The sequence below is a fragment of the Engystomops pustulosus genome, chromosome 8 (genome assembly GCF_040894005.1).
Source record: "Engystomops pustulosus chromosome 8, aEngPut4.maternal, whole genome shotgun sequence".
Lineage (NCBI taxonomy): Eukaryota > Metazoa > Chordata > Amphibia > Anura > Leptodactylidae > Engystomops > Engystomops pustulosus.
This window is the reverse complement of record NC_092418.1, coordinates 16,811,136-16,831,094: the sequence shown is the minus strand read 5'-3', so window position 1 is coordinate 16,831,094 and position 19,959 is coordinate 16,811,136. Positions and strand designations below refer to the sequence as shown.

At 55.9% G+C, this 19,959-nt stretch overlaps 1 protein-coding gene and 1 long non-coding RNA gene across 5 annotated transcripts in view; one reads left to right on the top strand and one right to left on the bottom strand.

The window, feature by feature from the left end:
* Nucleotides 1-6,021, bottom strand: part of LOC140074768 (uncharacterized) — a 147,596-nt gene extending 141,575 nt beyond the window's left edge. For all 3 annotated transcript variants that reach the window (XR_011849268.1, XR_011849267.1, XR_011849269.1), the window contains exon 1: nucleotides 5,888-6,021. This is a non-coding gene — a long non-coding RNA (uncharacterized lncRNA). The remainder of the gene's footprint in view (nucleotides 1-5,887) is intronic.
* Nucleotides 5,993-19,959, top strand: part of B9D1 (B9 domain containing 1) — a 61,394-nt gene continuing 47,427 nt past the window's right edge. The window contains exons 1-3 of one of the 2 annotated variants that reach the window (XM_072119931.1): nucleotides 5,993-6,129; nucleotides 9,145-9,213; nucleotides 9,809-9,920. In XM_072119931.1, coding sequence (XP_071976032.1) covers nucleotides 6,070-6,129; nucleotides 9,145-9,213; nucleotides 9,809-9,920 — 241 coding nt within the window. In that variant the 5' untranslated portion in view covers nucleotides 5,993-6,069. Of the gene's footprint in view, nucleotides 6,130-9,144; nucleotides 9,241-9,808; nucleotides 9,921-19,959 lie in introns of both variants that reach the window. The other variant, XM_072119930.1, reaches the window with a different exon arrangement.

Here is a 19,959-nt window from a genome sequence, read left to right as displayed (position 1 = left end):
GACCCCTCACCCCTGTAGTAATACTGGGGGCACTCATACAACCTCTGGATAGGACACAGAGCACTGACAGGCTGACCCCTCACCCCTGTAGTAATACTGGGGGCACTCATACAACCTCTGGATAGGACACAGAGCACTGACAGGCTGACCCCTCACCCCTGTAGTAATACTGGGGGCACTCATACAACCTCTGGATAGGACACGGAGCACTGACAGGCTGACCCCTCACCCCTGTAGTAATACTGGGGGCAGTCATACAACCTCTGGATAGGACACAGAGCAGTGACAGGCTGACCCCTCACCCCTGTAGTAATACTGGGGGTCTCATACAACCTCTGGATAGGACACGGAGCACTGACAGGCTGACCCCTCACCCCTGTAGTAATACTGGGGGCACTCATACAACCTCTGGATAGGACACAGAGCACTGACAGGCTGACCCCTCACCCCTGTAGTAATACTGGGGGCACTCATACAACCTCTGGATAGGACACGGAGGACTGACAGGCTGACCCCTCACCCCTGTAGTAATACTGGGGGCACTCATACAACCTCTGGATAGGACACAGAGCACTGACAGGCTGACCCCTCACCCCTGTAGTAATACTGGGGACACTCATACAACCTCTGGATAGGACACAGAGCAGTGACAGGCTGACCCCTCACCCCTGTAGTAATACTGGGGGCACTCATACAACCTCTGGATAGGACACAGAGCACTGACAGGCTGACCCCTCACCCCTGTAGTAATACTGGGGACACTCATACAACCTCTGGATAGGACACAGAGCAGTGACAGGCTGACCCCTCACCCCTGTAGTAATACTGGGGGCAGTCATACAACCTCTGGATAGGACACAGAGCACTGACAGGCTGACCCCTCACCCCTGTAGTAATACTGGGGGCACTCATACAACCTCTGGATAGGACACAGAGCAGTGACAGGCTGACCCCTCACCCCTGTAGTAATACTGGGGGCACTCATACAACCTCTGGATAGGACACGGAGCACTGACAGGCTGACCCCTCACCCCTGTAGTAATACTGGGGGCAGTCATACAACCTCTGGATAGGACACAGAGCAGTGACAGGCTGACCCCTCACCCCTGTAGTAATACTGGGGGTCTCATACAACCTCTGGATAGGACACAGAGCACTGACAGGCTGACACCTCACCCCTGTAGTAATACTGGGGGCACTCATACAACCTCTGGATAGGACACGGAGCACTGACAGGCTGACCCCTCACCCCTGTAGTAATACTGGGGGCAGTCATACAACCTCTGGATAGGACACAGAGCACTGACAGGCTGACCCCTCACCCCTGTAGTAATACTGGGGGCACTCATACAACCTCTGGATAGGACACAGAGCACTGACAGGCTGACCCCTCACCCCTGTAGTAATACTGGGGGCACTCATACAACCTCTGGATAGGACACGGAGCACTGACAGGCTGACCCCTCACCCCTGTAGTAATACTGGGGGCACTCATACAACCTCTGGATAGGACACGGAGGACTGACAGGCTGACCCCTCACCCCTGTAGTAATACTGGGGGCAGTCATACAACCTCTGGATAGGACACAGAGCAGTGACAGGCTGACCCCTCACCCCTGTAGTAATACTGGGGGCACTCATACAACCTCTGGATAGGACACAGAGCACTGACAGGCTGACCCCTCACCCCTGTAGTAATACTGGGGGCAGTCATACAACCTCTGGATAGGACACGGAGCACTGACAGGCTGACCCCTCACCCCTGTAGTAATACTGGGGGCACTCATACAACCTCTGGATAGGACACAGAGCAGTGACAGGCTGACCCCTCACCCCTGTAGTAATACTGGGGGTCTCATACAACCTCTGGATAGGACACGGAGCACTGACAGGCTGACCCCTCACCCCTGTAGTAATACTGGGGGCACTCATACAACCTCTGGATAGGACACAGAGCACTGACAGGCTGACCCCTCACCCCTGTAGTAATACTGGGGGCACTCATACAACCTCTGGATAGGACACAGAGCACTGACAGGCTGACCCCTCACCCCTGTAGTAATACTGGGGGCACTCATACAACCTCTGGATAGGACACAGAGCAGTGACAGGCTGACCCCTCACCCCTGTAGTAATACTGGGGGCAGTCATACAACCTCTGGATAGGACACAGAGCACTGACAGGCTGACCCCTCACCCCTGTAGTAATACTGGGGGCACTCCTACAACCTCTGGATAGGACACAGAGCACTGACAGGCTGACCCCTCACCCCTGTAGTAATACTGGGGACACTCATACAACCTCTGGATAGGACACAGAGCAGTGACAGGCTGACCCCTCACCCCTGTAGTAATACTGGGGGCAGTCATACAACCTCTGGATAGGACACAGAGCAGTGACAGGCTGACCCCTCACCCCTGTCTCATACAACCTCTGGATAGGACACGGAGCACTGACAGGCTGACCCCTCACCCCTGTAGTAATACTGGGGGCACTCATACAACCTCCGGATAGGACACGGAGCACTGACAGGCTGACCCCTCACCCCTGTAGTAATACTGGGGGCACTCATACAACCTCTGGATAGGACACAGAGCAGTGACAGGCTGACCCCTCACCCCTGTCTCATACAACCTCTGGATAGGACACGGAGCACTGACAGGCTGACCCCTCACCCCTGTAGTAATACTGGGGGCACTCATACAACCTCCGGATAGGACACGGAGCACTGACAGGCTGACCCCTCACCCCTGTAGTAATACTGGGGCACTCATACAACCTCTGGATAGGACACAGAGCAGTGACAGGCTGACCCCTCACCCCTGTAGTAATACTGGGGGCACTCATACAACCTCTGGATAGGACACAGAGCACTGACAGGCTGACCCCTCACCCCTGTAGTAATACTGGGTGCATTCATACAACCTCTGGATAGGACACAGAGCACTGACAGGCTGACCCCTCACCCCTGTAGTAATACTGGGGGCACTCATACAACCTCTGGATAGGACACAGAGCACTGACAGGCTGACCCCTCACCCCTGTAGTAATACTGGGGGCACTCATACAACCTCTGGATAGGACACAGAGCACTGACAGGCTGACCCCTCACCCCTGTAGTAATACTGGGGGCACTCATACAACCTCTGGATAGGACACAGAGCACTGACAGGCTGACCCCTCACCCCTGTAGTAATACTGGGGGCACTCATACAACCTCTGGATAGGACACAGAGCACTGACAGGCTGACCCCTCACCCCTGTAGTAATACTGGGGGCACTCATACAACCTCTGGATAGGACACAGAGCACTGACAGGCTGACCCCTCACCCCTGTAGTAATACTGGGGGCACTCATACAACCTCTGGATAGGACACGGAGCACTGACAGGCTGACCCCTCACCCCTGTAGTAATACTGGGGGCAGTCATACAACCTCTGGATAGGACACAGAGCAGTGACAGGCTGACCCCTCACCCCTGTAGTAATACTGGGGGTCTCATACAACCTCTGGATAGGACACGGAGCACTGACAGGCTGACCCCTCACCCCTGTAGTAATACTGGGGGCACTCATACAACCTCTGGATAGGACACAGAGCACTGACAGGCTGACCCCTCACCCCTGTAGTAATACTGGGGGCACTCATACAACCTCTGGATAGGACACGGAGGACTGACAGGCTGACCCCTCACCCCTGTAGTAATACTGGGGGCACTCATACAACCTCTGGATAGGACACAGAGCACTGACAGGCTGACCCCTCACCCCTGTAGTAATACTGGGGACACTCATACAACCTCTGGATAGGACACAGAGCAGTGACAGGCTGACCCCTCACCCCTGTAGTAATACTGGGGGCACTCATACAACCTCTGGATAGGACACAGAGCACTGACAGGCTGACCCCTCACCCCTGTAGTAATACTGGGGACACTCATACAACCTCTGGATAGGACACAGAGCAGTGACAGGCTGACCCCTCACCCCTGTAGTAATACTGGGGGCAGTCATACAACCTCTGGATAGGACACAGAGCACTGACAGGCTGACCCCTCACCCCTGTAGTAATACTGGGGGCACTCATACAACCTCTGGATAGGACACAGAGCACTGACAGGCTGACCCCTCACCCCTGTAGTAATACTGGGGGCACTCATACAACCTCTGGATAGGACACGGAGCACTGACAGGCTGACCCCTCACCCCTGTAGTAATACTGGGGGCAGTCATACAACCTCTGGATAGGACACAGAGCAGTGACAGGCTGACCCCTCACCCCTGTAGTAATACTGGGGGTCTCATACAACCTCTGGATAGGACACGGAGCACTGACAGGCTGACCCCTCACCCCTGTAGTAATACTGGGGGCAGTCATACAACCTCTGGATAGGACACAGAGCACTGACAGGCTGACCCCTCACCCCTGTAGTAATACTGGGGGCACTCATACAACCTCTGGATAGGACACAGAGCACTGACAGGCTGACCCCTCACCCCTGTAGTAATACTGGGGGCACTCATACAACCTCTGGATAGGACACGGAGCACTGACAGGCTGACCCCTCACCCCTGTAGTAATACTGGGGGCACTCATACAACCTCTGGATAGGACACAGAGCAGTGACAGGCTGACCCCTCACCCCTGTAGTAATACTGGGGGTCTCATACAACCTCTGGATAGGACACGGAGCACTGACAGGCTGACCCCTCACCCCTGTAGTAATACTGGGGGCACTCATACAACCTCTGGATAGGACACAGAGCACTGACAGGCTGACCCCTCACCCCTGTAGTAATACTGGGGGCACTCATACAACCTCTGGATAGGACACAGAGCACTGACAGGCTGACCCCTCACCCCTGTAGTAATACTGGGGGCACTCATACAACCTCTGGATAGGACACAGAGCAGTGACAGGCTGACCCCTCACCCCTGTAGTAATACTGGGGGCAGTCATACAACCTCTGGATAGGACACAGAGCACTGACAGGCTGACCCCTCACCCCTGTAGTAATACTGGGGGCACTCCTACAACCTCTGGATAGGACACAGAGCACTGACAGGCTGACCCCTCACCCCTGTAGTAATACTGGGGACACTCATACAACCTCTGGATAGGACACAGAGCAGTGACAGGCTGACCCCTCACCCCTGTAGTAATACTGGGGGCAGTCATACAACCTCTGGATAGGACACAGGCCACTGATAGGCTGACCCCTCACCCCTGTAGTAATACTGGGGCACTCATACAACCTCTGGATAGGACACGGAGCACTGACAGGCTGACCCCTCATCCCTGTAGTAATACTGGGGGCACTCATACAACCTCTGGATAGGACACAGAGCAGTGACAGGCTGACCCCTCACCCCTGTAGTAATACTGGGGGCACTCATACAACCTCTGGATAGGACACAGAGCACTGACAGGCTGACCCCTCACCCCTGTAGTAATACTGGGGGCACTCATACAACCTCTGGATAGGACACAGAGCAGTGACAGGCTGACCCCTCACCCCTGTAGTAATACTGGGGGTCTCATACAACCTCTGGATAGGACACAGAGCACTGACAGGCTGACCCCTCACCCCTGTAGTAATACTGGGGGCACTCATACAACCTCTGGATAGGACACAGAGCACTGACAGGCTGACCCCTCACCCCTGTAGTAATACTGGGGGAGTTCTGTACCATGTGGTCCTCGTTCCCATTTCAAAACGCACCGTGTGAACACGTCCTTAGGGGTGAAGTCAGTTTTGTAAGATAATGGCCACAACCTCCACTTTATAGTTCATATACATGACATGGAGTAGTGCAGACTACACCGAGCTCCCAGCTTATCACCGTGTATAATACTGTGTATAACGCTCCATCACTGCTCTTACCTCCATCCACAACTCTGTTAAACGCTGCAGGAGGTTTGTCCCTCTGACTCGCCGTAGCTGCCTGTTGCTAGGGTCGGCGCGTCCCTTAGTAACGGCTCACACGGTCCAGGATCCCCGCTACATTCCGGTGCCGGATCCTCCCCGGGCTTCTCTCCTCCGCTTCTCCGGTCTGGGCCCCGGTCATGGCGGCTAATCCGAGCGTCTTCCTGCTGAATGTGAACGGGCAGATAGAGAGCGCCGAGGTGAGGCCTAGTGGTGGCGGCGGGGCCTGGCGGGCGCAGGGTGGGGATGAGGAGACGGCGGGCGCAGGGGGAGGCTTAAGTTATTAGTCTCATTATAGAAGCTTTTATAGTCTATAACATCTGTCATAAGACTACAACTTTCCTCATGTCTGATTGCCAAAGACAGCAAGGGCATGAAGGGAGTTGTAGTTTCACAGTACCTGTAGCGGCAGAGGTGGGTAACGGGAGGGGTGGCAGAGGTAGGTAACTAGAGGGGTAGCAGAGGTAGGTAGCTGGAGGGATAGCAGAGGTAGGTAACTAGAGGTGTAGCAGAGGTAGGTTACTGGAGGGGTAGCAGAGGTGGGTAACTGGAGGGGTGGCAGAGGTAGGTAACTGGAGGGGTGGCAGAGGTAGGTAACTGGAGGGGTGGCAGAGGTAGGTAACTGGAGGGGTGGCAGAGGTAGGTAACTGGAGGGGTGGCAGAAGTAGGTAGCTGGAGGGATAGCAGAGGTAGGTAACTAGAGGTGTAGCAGAGGTAGGTTACTGGAGGGGAGGCAGAGTTGGGTAACTGGAGGGGTGGCAGAGGTAGGTAGCTGGTGGGGTGGTAGAGGTAGGTAACTAGAGGGGTAGCAGAGGTAGGTAGCTGGAGGGATAGCAGAGGTAGGTAACTAGAGGTGTAGCAGAGGTAGGTTACTGGAGGGGTAGCAGAGGTGGGTGACTGGAGGGGAGGCATAGGTGGGTAACTGGAGGGGTGGCAGAGGTAGGTAGCTGGAGGGATAGCAGAGGTAGGTAGCTGGAGGGATAGCAGAGGTAGGTAGCTGGAGGGATAGCAGAGGTAGGTAGCTGGAGGGGTGGCAGAGGTGGGTAACTGGAGGGGTGGCAGAGGTGGGTAACTGGAGGGGTGGCAGAGGTGGGTAACTGGAGGGGTGGCAGAGGTGGGTAACTGGAGGGATAGCACAGGTGGGTAGCTGGTGGGGTGGTAGAGGTAGGTAACTAGAGGGGTAGCAGAGGTAGGTAGCTGGAGGGGTGGCAGAGGTGGGTAACTGGAGGGGTGGCAGAAGTAGGTAGCTGGAGGGATAGCAGAGGTGGGTAGCTGGTGGGTTGGTAGAGGTAGGTAACTAGAGGGGTAGCAGAGGTAGGTAGCTGGAGGGATAGCAGAGGTAGGTAACTAGAGGTGTAGCAGAGGTAGGTTACTGGAGGGGTAGCAGAGGTGGGTTACTGGAGGGGTGGCAGAGGTAGGTAGCTGGTGGGGTGGCAGAGGTAGGTAACTAGAGGGGTAGCAGAGGTGGGTAACTGGAGGGGTGGCAGAGGTAGGTAGCTGGAGGGATAGCAGAGGTAGGTAGCTGGAGGGATAGCAGAGGTAGGTAGCTGGAGGGATAGCAGAGGTAGGTAGCTGGAGGGATATTAGAGGTGGATGACTGGAGGGGAGGCAGAGGTGGGTAATTGGAGGGGTGGCAGAGGTAGGTAGCTGGAGGGATAGCAGAGGTGGGTAGCTGGTGGGGTGGTAGAGGTAGGTAACTAGAGGGGTAGCAGAGGTAGGTAGCTGGAGGGATAGCAGAGGTAGGTAACTAGAGGTGTAGCAGAGGTAGGTAACTAGAGGTGTAGCAGAGGTGGGTAGCTGGAGGGGTGGCAGAGGTAGGTAGCTGGAGGGATAGCAGAGGTAGGTAACTAGAGGTGTAGCAGAGGTAGGTTACTGGAGGGGTAGCAGAGGTGGGTGACTGGAGGGGAGGCATAGGTGGGTAACTGGAGGGGTGGCAGAGGTAGGTAGCTGGAGGGATAGCAGAGGTAGGTAGCTGGAGGGATAGCAGAGGTGGGTAGCTGGTGGGGTGGTAGAGGTAGGTAACTAGAGGGGTAGCAGAGGTAGGTAGCTGGAGGGATAGCAGAGGTAGGTAACTAGAGGTGTAGCAGAGGTAGGTTACTGGAGGGGTAGCAGAGGTGGGTGACTGGAGGGGAGGCATAGGTGGGTAACTGGAGGGGTGGCAGAGGTAGGTAGCTGGAGGGATAGCAGAGGTAGGTAGCTGGAGGGATAGCAGAGGTAGGTAGCTGGAGGGATAGCAGAGGTAGGTAGCTGGAGGGATAGCAGAGGTAGGTAGCTGGAGGGATATTAGAGGTGGATGACTGGAGGGGAGGCAGAGGTGGGTAATTGGAGGGGTGGCAGAGGTAGGTAGCTGGAGGGATATTAGAGGTGGGTAGCTGGTGGGGTGGTAGAGGTAGGTAACTAGAGGGGTAGCAGAGGTAGGTAGCTGGAGGGATAGCAGAGGTAGGTAACTAGAGGTGTAGTAGAGGTAGGTTACTGGAGGGGTGGCAGAGGTAGGTAGCTGGAGGGATAGCAGAGGTAGGTAACTAGAGGTGTAGTAGAGGTAGGTTACTGGAGGGGTAGCAGAGGTGGGTAGCTGGAGGGGTGGCAGAGGTAAGTAGCTGGAGGGGTGGCAGAGGTAAGTAGCTGGAGGGGTGGCAGAGGTAAGTAGCTGGAGGGGTGGCAGAGGTGGGTAGCTGGAGGGATGGCAGAGGTAGGTAGCTGGAGGGGTGGCAGAGGTGGGTAGCTGGAGGGATGGCAGAGGTAGGTAGCTGGAGGGATAGCAGAGGTAGGTAGCTGGAGGGATAGCAGAGGTAGGTAGCTGGAGGGATGGCAGAGGTAGGTAGCTGGAGGGATAGCAGAGGTAGGTAGCTGGAGGGATAGCAGAGGTAGGTAGCTGGAGGGATAGCAGAGGTAGGTAGCTGGAGGGATAGCAGAGGTAGGTAGCTGGAGGGATAGCAGAGGTAGGTAGCTGGAGGGATAGCAGAGGTAGGTAGCTGGAGGGATAGCAGAGGTAGGTAGCTGGAGGGATAGCAGAGGTAGGTAGCTGGAGGGATAGCAGAGGTAGGTAGCTAGAGGTGTAGCAGAGGTAGGTAGCTAGAGGGGTGGCAGAGGTAAGTAGCTGGAGGGGTGGCAGAGGTGGGTAACCAGAGATGAAGCAGAGGCTGTAGAGGTGTAGTAATGCTCCTCCAGGAGACGCCACCTCCGCCATGTCTCACTTCTCTAATCTTCTCCACCAGTTCCCAGAATTCGATGATCTCTACTGCAAGTACTGCTACGTGTACGGACACGACTGGGCCCCCACCTCTGTAAGTACCCGCAGGGCCCTCACCTCTGTAAGTACCCGCCGGGCCCCCACCTCTGTAAGTACCCGCCGGGCCCCCACCTCTGTAAGTACCCGCCGGGCCCCCACCTCTGTAAGTACCCGCAGGGCCCCCACCTCTGTAAGTACCCGCCGGGCCCCCACCTCTGTAAGTACCCGCAGGGCCCCCACCTCTGTAAGTACCCGCAGGGCCCCCACCTCTGTAAGTACCCGCCGGGCCCCCACCTCTGTAAGTACCCGCCGGGCCCCCACCTCTGTAAGTACCCGCCGGGCCCCCACCTCTGTAAGTACCCGCAGGGCCCCCACCTCTGTAAGTACCCGCAGGGCCCCCACCTCTGTAAGTACCCGCAGGGCCCCCACCTCTGTAAGTACCCGCCGGGCCCCCACCTCTGTAAATACCCGCTGGGCCCCCACCTCTGTAAGTACCCGCCGGGCCCCGAACCGCTGCAGGGCCCCCAACTCTGTTATAGAGAAAGCTGCGCTCTTCCCTCTGCCTTGATGTACATTATGGTGTAATGCTCAGGTCCACCACAAGGTGTCGCCCTGCTGATAACTTCTCTTTTCCTGCTCCTCATTTTCAGGGGGTGGAAGAAGGAATATCCCAAATCGCTTCTAAGAATCGAACTTCGAACCGGAGCATTGTGTGGAACTTCCCTATCGAGATAACATTCAAAAGCACCAACCCGTACGGCTGTAAGTACCTCTAGTTGGGGGACGGTGGCACCTGCCATGCAGCAGAATGAAATTCCTGCCCCCTGTGGCAAATAGCTGAGCCCTGAGGGTGAAGACACACATGGCGTTTTTGGTCCGTTTTTACTAAGTGCGTTTTCAGACCGTTAAAAACGCATCCGTTTTTTAAAAACGCATGCGTTCATTGAAAACGCATGCGTTTTTGTCCGTTTTTCATTGCGCAATTTTGGAAAAACTGACAAAAACGCATGCGTTTTTAACGATCTGAAAACGCACTTAGTAGAAACGGCCCAAAAACTGCCCAAAAACGCCATGTGTGTCTTCACCCACACGTAGCGCTTTGTCTGCGCTTGCAAATGCAGACAAAGTCGCGCCCACCGGGGTGGGCCTCGGCCCGATCGCATCAGCGTTTCTATGGAAACGCCTGCGATCGGGAACGAGCCGCCGGTGTTTTGCGTTAATTTACGACTTTGTTTGCAAGCGCAGGCAAAGCGCTATGTGTGGCGCCGGTCTAAGGGGGCGGCAGGCATCCGAATTCATGTGCCTGGATTTGCAGTTCAAGATTTTGCATCGCCCAGGCCCTGCATAGTCGCTGACTACCTACACTCACCGGCCACTTTATTAGGTACACCTGTCCAACTGCTCGTTAACACTTAATTTCTAATCAGCCAATCACATGGCGGCAACTCAGTGCATTTAGGCATGTAGACATGGTCAAGACAATCTCCTGCAGTTCACACCGAGCATCAGTATGGGGAAGAAAGGTGATTTGTGGCCTGTGAACGTGGCATGGTTGTTGGTGCCAGAAGGGCTGGTCTGAGTATTTCAGAAACTTCTGATCTACTGGGATTTTCACGCACAACCATCTCTAGGGTTTACAGAGAATGGTCCGAAAAAGAAAAAACATCCAGTGCGCGGCAGTTCTGTGGGCGGAAATGCCTTGTTGATGCCAGAGGTCAGAGGAGAATGGGTAGACTGGTTCGAGCTGATAGAAAGGCAACAGTGACTCAAATCGCCACCCGTTACAACCAAGGTAGGCAGAAGAGCATCTCTGAACGCACAGTACGTCCAACTTTGAGGCAGATGGGCTACAGCAGCAGAAGACCACACCGGGTGCCACTCCTTTCAGCTAAGAACAGGAAACTGAGGCTACAATTTGCACAAGCTCATCGAAATTGGACAGTAGAAGATTGGAAAAACGTTGCCTGGTCTGATGAGTCTCGATTTCTGCTGCAACATTCGGATGGTAGGATCAGAATTTGGCGACAACAACATGAAAGCGTGGATCCATCCTGCCTTGTATCAGCGGGTCAGGCTGGTGGTGGTGGTGTCATGGATCCATCCTGCCTTGTATCAGCGGGTCAGGCTGGTGGTGGTGGTGTCATGGATCCATCCTGCCTTGTATCAGCGGGTCAGGCTGGTGGTGGTGGTGTCATGGATCCATCCTGCCTTGTATCAGCGGCTCAGGCTGGTGGTGGTGGTGTCATGGATCCATCCTGCCTTGTATCAGCGGGTCAGGCTGGTGGTGGGGGTGTCATGGATCCATCCTGCCTTGTATCAGCGGGTCAGGCTGGTGGTGGTGGTGTCATGGATCCATCCTGCCTTGTATCAGCGGCTCAGGCTGGTGCTGGTGGTGTCATGGATCCATCCTGCCTTGTATCAGCGGGTCAGGCTGGTGCTGGTGGTGTCATGGATCCATCCTGCCTTGTATCAGCGGGTCAGGCTGGTGGTGGTGGTGTCATGGATCCCTCCTGCCTTGTATCAGCGGTTCAGGCTGGTGGTGGTGGTGTCATGGATCCATCCTGCCTTGTATCAGCGGGTCAGGCTGGTGCTGGTGGTGTCATGGTGTCTTTGGGCCCCTTGGTACAACGCCACAGCCTTCCTGAGTATTGCTGCTGACCATGTCCATCCCTTTATGAGCACAATGTACCCTGTAACATCTGATGGCTACTTTCAGCAGGATAATGCGCCATGTCATAAAGCTGGAATCATCTCAGACTGGTTTCTTGAACATGACAATGAGGTCACTGGACACAAATGGCCTCCACAGTCACCAGATCTCAATCCAATAGAGCATCTTTGGGATGTGGTGGAACGGGAGATTCGCATCATGGATGTGCAGCCGACAAATCTGCGGCAACTGTGTGATGCCATCATGTCAATATGGAGCAAAATCTCTGAGGAGCTTCCAGCACCTTGTTGTATCTATGCCACGAAGAATTGAGGCAGTTCTGAAGGCAAAAGGGGGTCCAACCCGTTACTAGCATGGTGTACCTAATAAAGTGGCCGGTGAGTGTATAATGGGGCAGAACCTGAGGGGCGGGCCGTCGGGCGATCAGACGGATTCGGACTGAGCGCGGGATTTAAGATTCAAATTGTGTCGCGTCCAATGCACTAGGAAGAAGATGGTGAACCCCAGGAGACCTGAGCGGGGGAGCGACAGATGCAGGATATCGGGCGCACGATCTTAGTGAATCGCAGCAGAGTGCATGAACGTCGGAACAATGCACTTTGGGTGAACGCCTCGGACAGGTAAGTAAATGTGCCCCATTGTGTGTATACCTCGCACCGCCTGCTGGAGCCTATGTACACTAAATGCCTCCCATTTTTTCATTGTATCCCGCTGACATTGATCCAAACCTGACTTTTATGATGACAATCTAAGGCCTCTCTTCAGCCATAGCTCGGGGGGAGCGCTGCTCACCTCTCCCCTCTCCATAGCGAAGCACAGCGCCCCGCCGCAAACACAGTAACATTCATGGTAACATTCACAACATGTCAGGACACAAGATTTACAACAGAGTATTGGCGATCCACCTGCTGTAAGTCGTGATTCATTAAACCAGACACCTCCTTTATTGCTAAGGGCTCCTGTTCTGTCACACCTTTCTATCATAGCCAGCAGTGGTCAGGGGTCAGCATGGGTGCTCTGACCTCTCTGTGACTACACCCCCCATACACAGCGAGCTGCCATGTCCTGTGTGTCCTGACACCTTTCTATCATAGCCAGCAGTGGTCAGGGGTCAGCATGGGCGCTCTGATCCCTCTGTGACTACATCCCCCATACACAACGAGCTGCCATGTCCTGTGTGTCCTGACACCTCTCTATCATAGCCAGCAGTGGTCAGGGGTCAGCATGGGTGCTCTGACCCCTCAGTGACTACACCCCCCCATACACAGCGAGCTGCCATGTCCTGTGTCCTGACACCTTTCTATCATAGCCAGCAGTGGTCAGGGGTCAGCATGGGCACTCTGACCCCTCTGTGACTACATCCCCCATACACAACGAGCTGCCATGTCCTGTGTGTCCTGACACCTTTCTATCATAGCCAGCAGTGGTCAGGGGTCAGCATGGGTGCTCTGATCCCTCTGTGACTACATCCCCCATACACAACGAGCTGCCATGTCCTGTGTGTCCTGACACCTCTCTATCATAGCCAGCAGTGGTCAGGGGTCAGCATGGGTGCTCTGACCTCTCTGTGACTACACCCCCCCATACACAACGAGCTGCCATGTCCTGTATGTCCTGACACCTCTCTATCATAGCCAGCAGTGGTCAGGGGTCAGCATGGGCGCTCTGACCTCTCTCTGACTACACCCCCCATACACAGCTCGCTGCCATGTCCTGTGTGTCCTGACACCTTTCTATCATAGCCAGCAGTGGTCAGGGGTCAGCATGGGCGCTCTGACCCCTCTGTTACTACACCCCCCATACACAGCGAGCTGCCATGTCCTGTGTGTCCTGACACCTTTCTATCATAGCCAGCAGAGGTCAGGGGTCAGCATGGGCGCTCTGACCCCTCTGTGACTACACTCCCCATACACAGCGAGCTGCCATGTCCTGTGTGTCCTGACACCTCTCTATCATAGCCAGCAGTGGTCAGGGATCAGCATGGGCGCTCTGACCCCTCTGTGACTACACTCCCCATACACAGCGAGCTGCCATGTCCTGTGTGTCCTGACACCTTTCTATCATAGCCAGCAGTGGTCAGGGGTCAGCATGGGTGCTCTGACCCCTCTGTGACTACCCCCCCCCCCCCCCCCCCATACACAGGGGGCTGCCATGTCCTGTGTGTCCTGACACCTTTCTATCATAGCCAGCAGTGGTCAGGGGTCAGCATGGGTGCTCTGACCCCTCTGTGACTACACCCCCCCATACACAGCGAGCTGCCATGTCCTGTGTGTCCTGACACCTTTCTATCATAGCCAGCAGTGGTCAGGGGTCAGCATGGGTGCTCTGACCCCTCTGTGACTACACCCCCCCATACACAGCGAGCTGCCATGTCCTGTGTCTCCTGACACCTTTCTATCATAGCCAGCAGTGGTCAGGGGTCAGCATGGGCACTCTGACCTCTCTGTGACTACACCCCCATACACAGCGAGCTGCCATGTCCTGTGTGTCCTGACACCTTTCTATCATAGCCAGCAGTGGTCAGGGGTCAGCATGGGTGCTCTGACCCCTCTGTTACTACACCCCCCATACACAGCGAGCTGCCATGTCCTGTGTCCTGACACCTTTCTATCATAGCCAGCAGTGGTCAGGGGTCAGCATGGGTGCTCTGACCCCTCTGTGACTACACCCCCATACACAGCGAGCTGCCATGTCCTGTGTGTCCTCACACCTTTCTATCATAGCCAGCAGTGGTCAGGGGTCAGCATGGGTGCTCTGACCCCTCTGTGACTACACCCTTCATACACAGCGAGCTGCCATGTCCTGTGTGTCCTGACAGCTTTCTATCATAGCCAGCAGTGGTCAGGGGTCAGCATGGGCGCTCTGACCCCTCTGTGACTACACCCCCCATACACAGCGAGCTGCCATGTCCTGTGTGTCCTGACACCTTTCTATCATAGCCAGCAGTGGTCAGGGATCAGCATGGGTGCTCTGACCCCTCTGTGACTACACCCCCCATACACAGCGAGCTGCCATGTCCTGTGTGTCCTGACACCTTTCTATCATAGCCAGCAGTGGTCAGGGGTCAGCATGGGTGCTCTGACCCCTCTGTGACTACACCCCCCATACACAGCGAGCTGCCATGTCCTGTGTGTCCTGACACCTTTCTATCATAGCCAGCAGTGGTCAAGGGTCAGCATGGGCGCTCTGACCCCTCTGTGACTACACCCCCATACACAGGGAGCTGCCATGTCCTGTGTGTCCTGACACCTTTCTATCATAGCCAGCAGTGGTCAGGGGTCAGCATGGGCGCTCAGACCCCACTGTGACTACACCCCCCCCCCCCCCCCATACACAGGGGGCTGCCATGTCCTGTGTGTCCTGACACCTTTCTATCATACCAGCAGTGGTCAGGGGTCAGCATGTGCGCTCTGACCCCTCTGTGACTACATCCCCCATACACAGCGAGCTGCCATGTCCTGTGTGTCCTGACACCTTTCTATCATAGCCAGCAGTGGTCAGGGGTCAGCATGGGCGCTCTGACCCCTCTGTTACTACACCCCCCATACACAGCGAGCTGCCATGTCCTGTGTCCTGACACCTTTCTATCATAGCCAGCAGTGGTCAGGGGACAGCATGGGTGCTCTGACCCCTCTGTGACTACTCTCCCCATACACAGCGAGCTGCCATGTCCTGTGTGTCCTGACAGCTTTCTATCATAGCCAGCAGTGGTCAGGGGTCAGCATGGGTGCTCTGACCCCTCTGTGACTACATCCCCCATACACAGGGAGCTGCCATGTCCTGTGTGTCCTGACACCTTTCTATCATAGCCAGCAGTGGTCAGGGGTCAGCATGGGCGCTCAGACCCCACTGTGACTACACCCCCCCCCCATACACAGGGAGCTGCCATGTCCTGTGTGTCCTGACACCTTTCTATCATAGCCAGCAGTGGTCAGGGGTCAGCATGGGTGCTCTGACCCCTCTGTGACTACATCCCCCATACACAGCGAGCTGCCATGTCCTGTGTGTCCTGACACCTTTCTATCATAGCCAGCAGTGGTCATGGGTCAGCATGTGCGCTCTGACCCCTCTGTGACTACACCCCCCATACACAGCGAGCTGCCATGTCCTGTGTCCTGACACCTTTCTATCATAGCCAGCAGTGGTCAGGGGTCAGCATGGGCGCTCTGACCCCTCTGTGACTACACTCCCCATACACAGCGAGCTGCAATGTCCTGTGTGTCCTGACACCTTTCTATCATAGCCAGCAGTGGTCAGGGGTCAGCATGGGCGCTCTGCCCCCTCTGTGACTACACCCCCCATACACAGTGAGCTGCCATGTCCTGTGTGTCCTGACACCTTTCTATCATAGCCAGCAGTGGTCAGGGGTCAGCATGGGCGCTCTGACCCCTCTGTGACTACATCCCCCATACACAGCGAGCTGCCATGTCCTGTGTGTCCTGACAGCTTTCTATCATAGCCAGCAGTGGTCAGGGGTCAGCATGGGTGCTCTGACCCCTCTGTGACTACACCCCCCATACACAGCGAGCTGCCATGTCCTGTGTGTCCTGACACCTTTCTATCATAGCCAGCAGTGGTCAGGGGTCAGCATGGGTGCTCTGACCCCTCTGTGACTACACCCCCCATACACAGCGCGCTGCCATGTCCTGTGTGTCCTGACACCTTTCTATCATAGCCAGCAGTGGTCAGGGGTCAGCATGGGCGCTCAGACCCCACTGTGACTACACCCCCCCCCCATACACAGGGAGCTGCCATGTCCTGTGTGTCCTGACACCTTTCTATCATAGCCAGCAGTGGTCAGGGGTCAGCATGGGTGCTCTGACCCCTCTGTGACTACATCCCCCATACACAGCGAGCTGCCATGTCCTGTGTGTCCTGACACCTTTCTATCATAGCCAGCAGTGGTCAGGGGTCAGCATGGGCGCTCTGACCCCTCTGTGACTACACTCCCCATACACAGCGAGCTGCCATGTCCTGTGTGTCCTGACACCTTTCTATCATAGCCAGCAGTGGTCAGGGGTCAGCATGGGCGCTCTGACCCCTCTGTGACTACACTCCCCATACACAGCGAGCTGTCATGTCCTGTGTGTCCTTACACCTTCCTATCATAGCCAGCAGTGGTCAGGGGTCAGCATGGGAGCTCTGACCCCTCTGTGACTACACCCCCCATATACAGCGAGCTGCCATGTCCTGTGTGTCCTGACACCTTTCTATCATAGCCAGCAGTGGTCAGGGGTCAGCATGGGAGCTCTGACCCCTCTGTGACTACACCCCCCATATACAGCGAGCTGCCATGTCCTGTGTGTCCTGACACCTTTCTATCATAGCCAGCAGTGGTCAGGGGTCTGCATGGGTGCTCTGACCTCTCTGTGACTACACCCCCCATACACAGGGAGCTGCCATGTCCTGTGTCCTGACACCTTTCTATCATAGCCAGCAGTGGTCAGGGGTCAGCATGGGTGCTCTGACCCCTCTGTGACTACACCCCCCCATACACAGCGAGCTGCCATGTCCTGTGTGTCCTGACACCTTTCTATCATAGCCAGCAGTGGTCAGGGGTCAGCATGGGTGCTCTGACCCCTCTGTGACTACACCCCCATACACAGCGAGCTGCCATGTCCTGTGTGTCCTGACACCTTCCTATCATAGCCAGCAGTGGTCAGGGGTCAGCATGGGTGCTCTGACCCCTCTGTGACTACACCCCCCATACACAGCGAGCTGCCATGTCCTGTGTGTCCTGACACCTTTCTATCATAGCCAGCAGTGGTCAGGGGTCAGCATGGGCGCTCTGACCCCTCTGTTACTACACCCCCCATACACAGCGAGCTGCCATGTCCTGTGTGTCCTGACACCTTTCTATCATAGCCAGCAGAGGTCAGGGGTCAGCATGGGCGCTCTGACCCCTCTGTGACTACACTCCCCATACACAGCGAGCTGCCATGTCCTGTGTGTCCTGACACCTTCCTATCATAGCCAGCAGTGGTCAGGGGTCAGCATGGGTGCTCTGACCCCTCTGTGACTACACCCCCCATACACAGCGAGCTGCCATGTCCTGTGTGTCCTGACACCTTTCTATCATAGCCAGCAGTGGTCAGGGGTCAGCATGGGCACTCTGACCCCTCTGTTACTACACCCCCCATACACAGCGAGCTGCCATGTCCTGTGTGTCCTGACACCTTTCTATCATAGCCAGCAGAGGTCAGGGGTCAGCATGGGCGCTCTGACCCCTCTGTGACTACACTCCCCATACACAGCGAGCTGCCATGTCCTGTGTGTCCTGACACCTCTCTATCATAGCCAGCAGTGGTCAGGGATCAGCATGGGCGCTCTGACCCCTCTGTGACTACACTCCCCATACACAGCGAGCTGCCATGTCCTGTGTGTCCTGACACCCTTCTATCATAGCCAGCAGTGGTCAGGGGTCAGCATGGGTGCTCTGACCCCTCTGTGACTACACCCCCCCCCCCCCCCCCATACACAGGGGGCTGCCATGTCCTGTGTGTCCTGACACCTTTCTATCATAGCCAGCAGTGGTCAGGGGTCAGCATGGGTGCTCTGACCCCTCTGTGACTACACCCCCATACACAGCGAGCTGCCATGTCCTGTGTGTCCTGACACCTTCCTATCATAGCCAGCAGTGGTCAGGGGTCAGCATGGGTGCTCTGACCCCTCTGTGACTACACCCCCCATACACAGCGAGCTGCCATGTCCTGTGTGTCCTGACACCTTTCTATCATAGCCAGCAGTGGTCAGGGGTCAGCATGGGCGCTCTGACCCCTCTGTTACTACACCCCCCATACACAGCGAGCTGCCATGTCCTGTGTGTCCTGACACCTTTCTATCATAGCCAGCAGAGGTCAGGGGTCAGCATGGGCGCTCTGACCCCTCTGTGACTACACTCCCCATACACAGCGAGCTGCCATGTCCTGTGTGTCCTGACACCTTCCTATCATAGCCAGCAGTGGTCAGGGGTCAGCATGGGTGCTCTGACCCCTCTGTGACTACACCCCCCATACACAGCGAGCTGCCATGTCCTGTGTGTCCTGACACCTTTCTATCATAGCCAGCAGTGGTCAGGGGTCAGCATGGGCGCTCTGACCCCTCTGTTACTACACCCCCCATACACAGCGAGCTGCCATGTCCTGTGTGTCCTGACACCTTTCTATCATAGCCAGCAGTGGTCAGGGGTCAGCATGGGCGCTCTGACCCCTCTGTGACTACACCCCCATACACAGCGAGCTGCCATGTCCTGTGTCCTGACACCTTTCTATCATAGCCAGCAGAGGTCAGGGGTCAGCATGGGCGCTCTGACCCCTCTGTGACTACACCCCCCATACACAGCGAGCTGCCATGTCCTGTGTGTCCTGACACCTTTCTATCATAGCCAGCAGAGGTCAGGGGTCAGCATGGGCGCTCTGACCCCTCTGTGACTACACTCCCCATACACAGCGAGCTGCCATGTCCTGTGTGTCCTGACACCTCTCTATCATAGCCAGCAGTGGTCAGGGATCAGCATGGGCGCTCTGACCCCTCTGTGACTACACTCCCCATACACAGCGAGCTGCCATGTCCTGTGTGTCCTGACACCTTTCTATCATAGCCTGTAGTGGTCAGGGGTCAGCATGGGCGCTCTGACCCCTCTGTGACTACATCCCCATACACAGCGAGCTGCCATGTCCTGTGTCCTGACACCTTTCTATCATAGCCAGCAGTGGTCAGGGGTCAGCATGGGAGCTCTGACCCCTCTGTGACTACACCTCCCATACACAGCGATCTGCCATGTCCTGTGTGTCCTGACACCTTTCTATCATAGCCAGCAGTGGTCAGGGGTCAGCATGGGTGCTCTGACCCCTCTGTGACTACACCCCCCCCACCCCCCCCCCCCCATACACAGGGGGCTGCCATGTCCTGTGTGTCCTGACACCTTTCTATCATAGCCAGCAGTGGTCAGGGGTCAGCATGGGTGCTCTGACCCCTCTGTGACTACACCCCCATACACAGCGAGCTGCCATGTCCTGTGTGTCCTGACACCTTCCTATCATAGCCAGCAGTGGTCAGGGGTCAGCATGGGTGCTCTGACCCCTCTGTGACTACACCCCCCATACACAGCGAGCTGCCATGTCCTGTGTG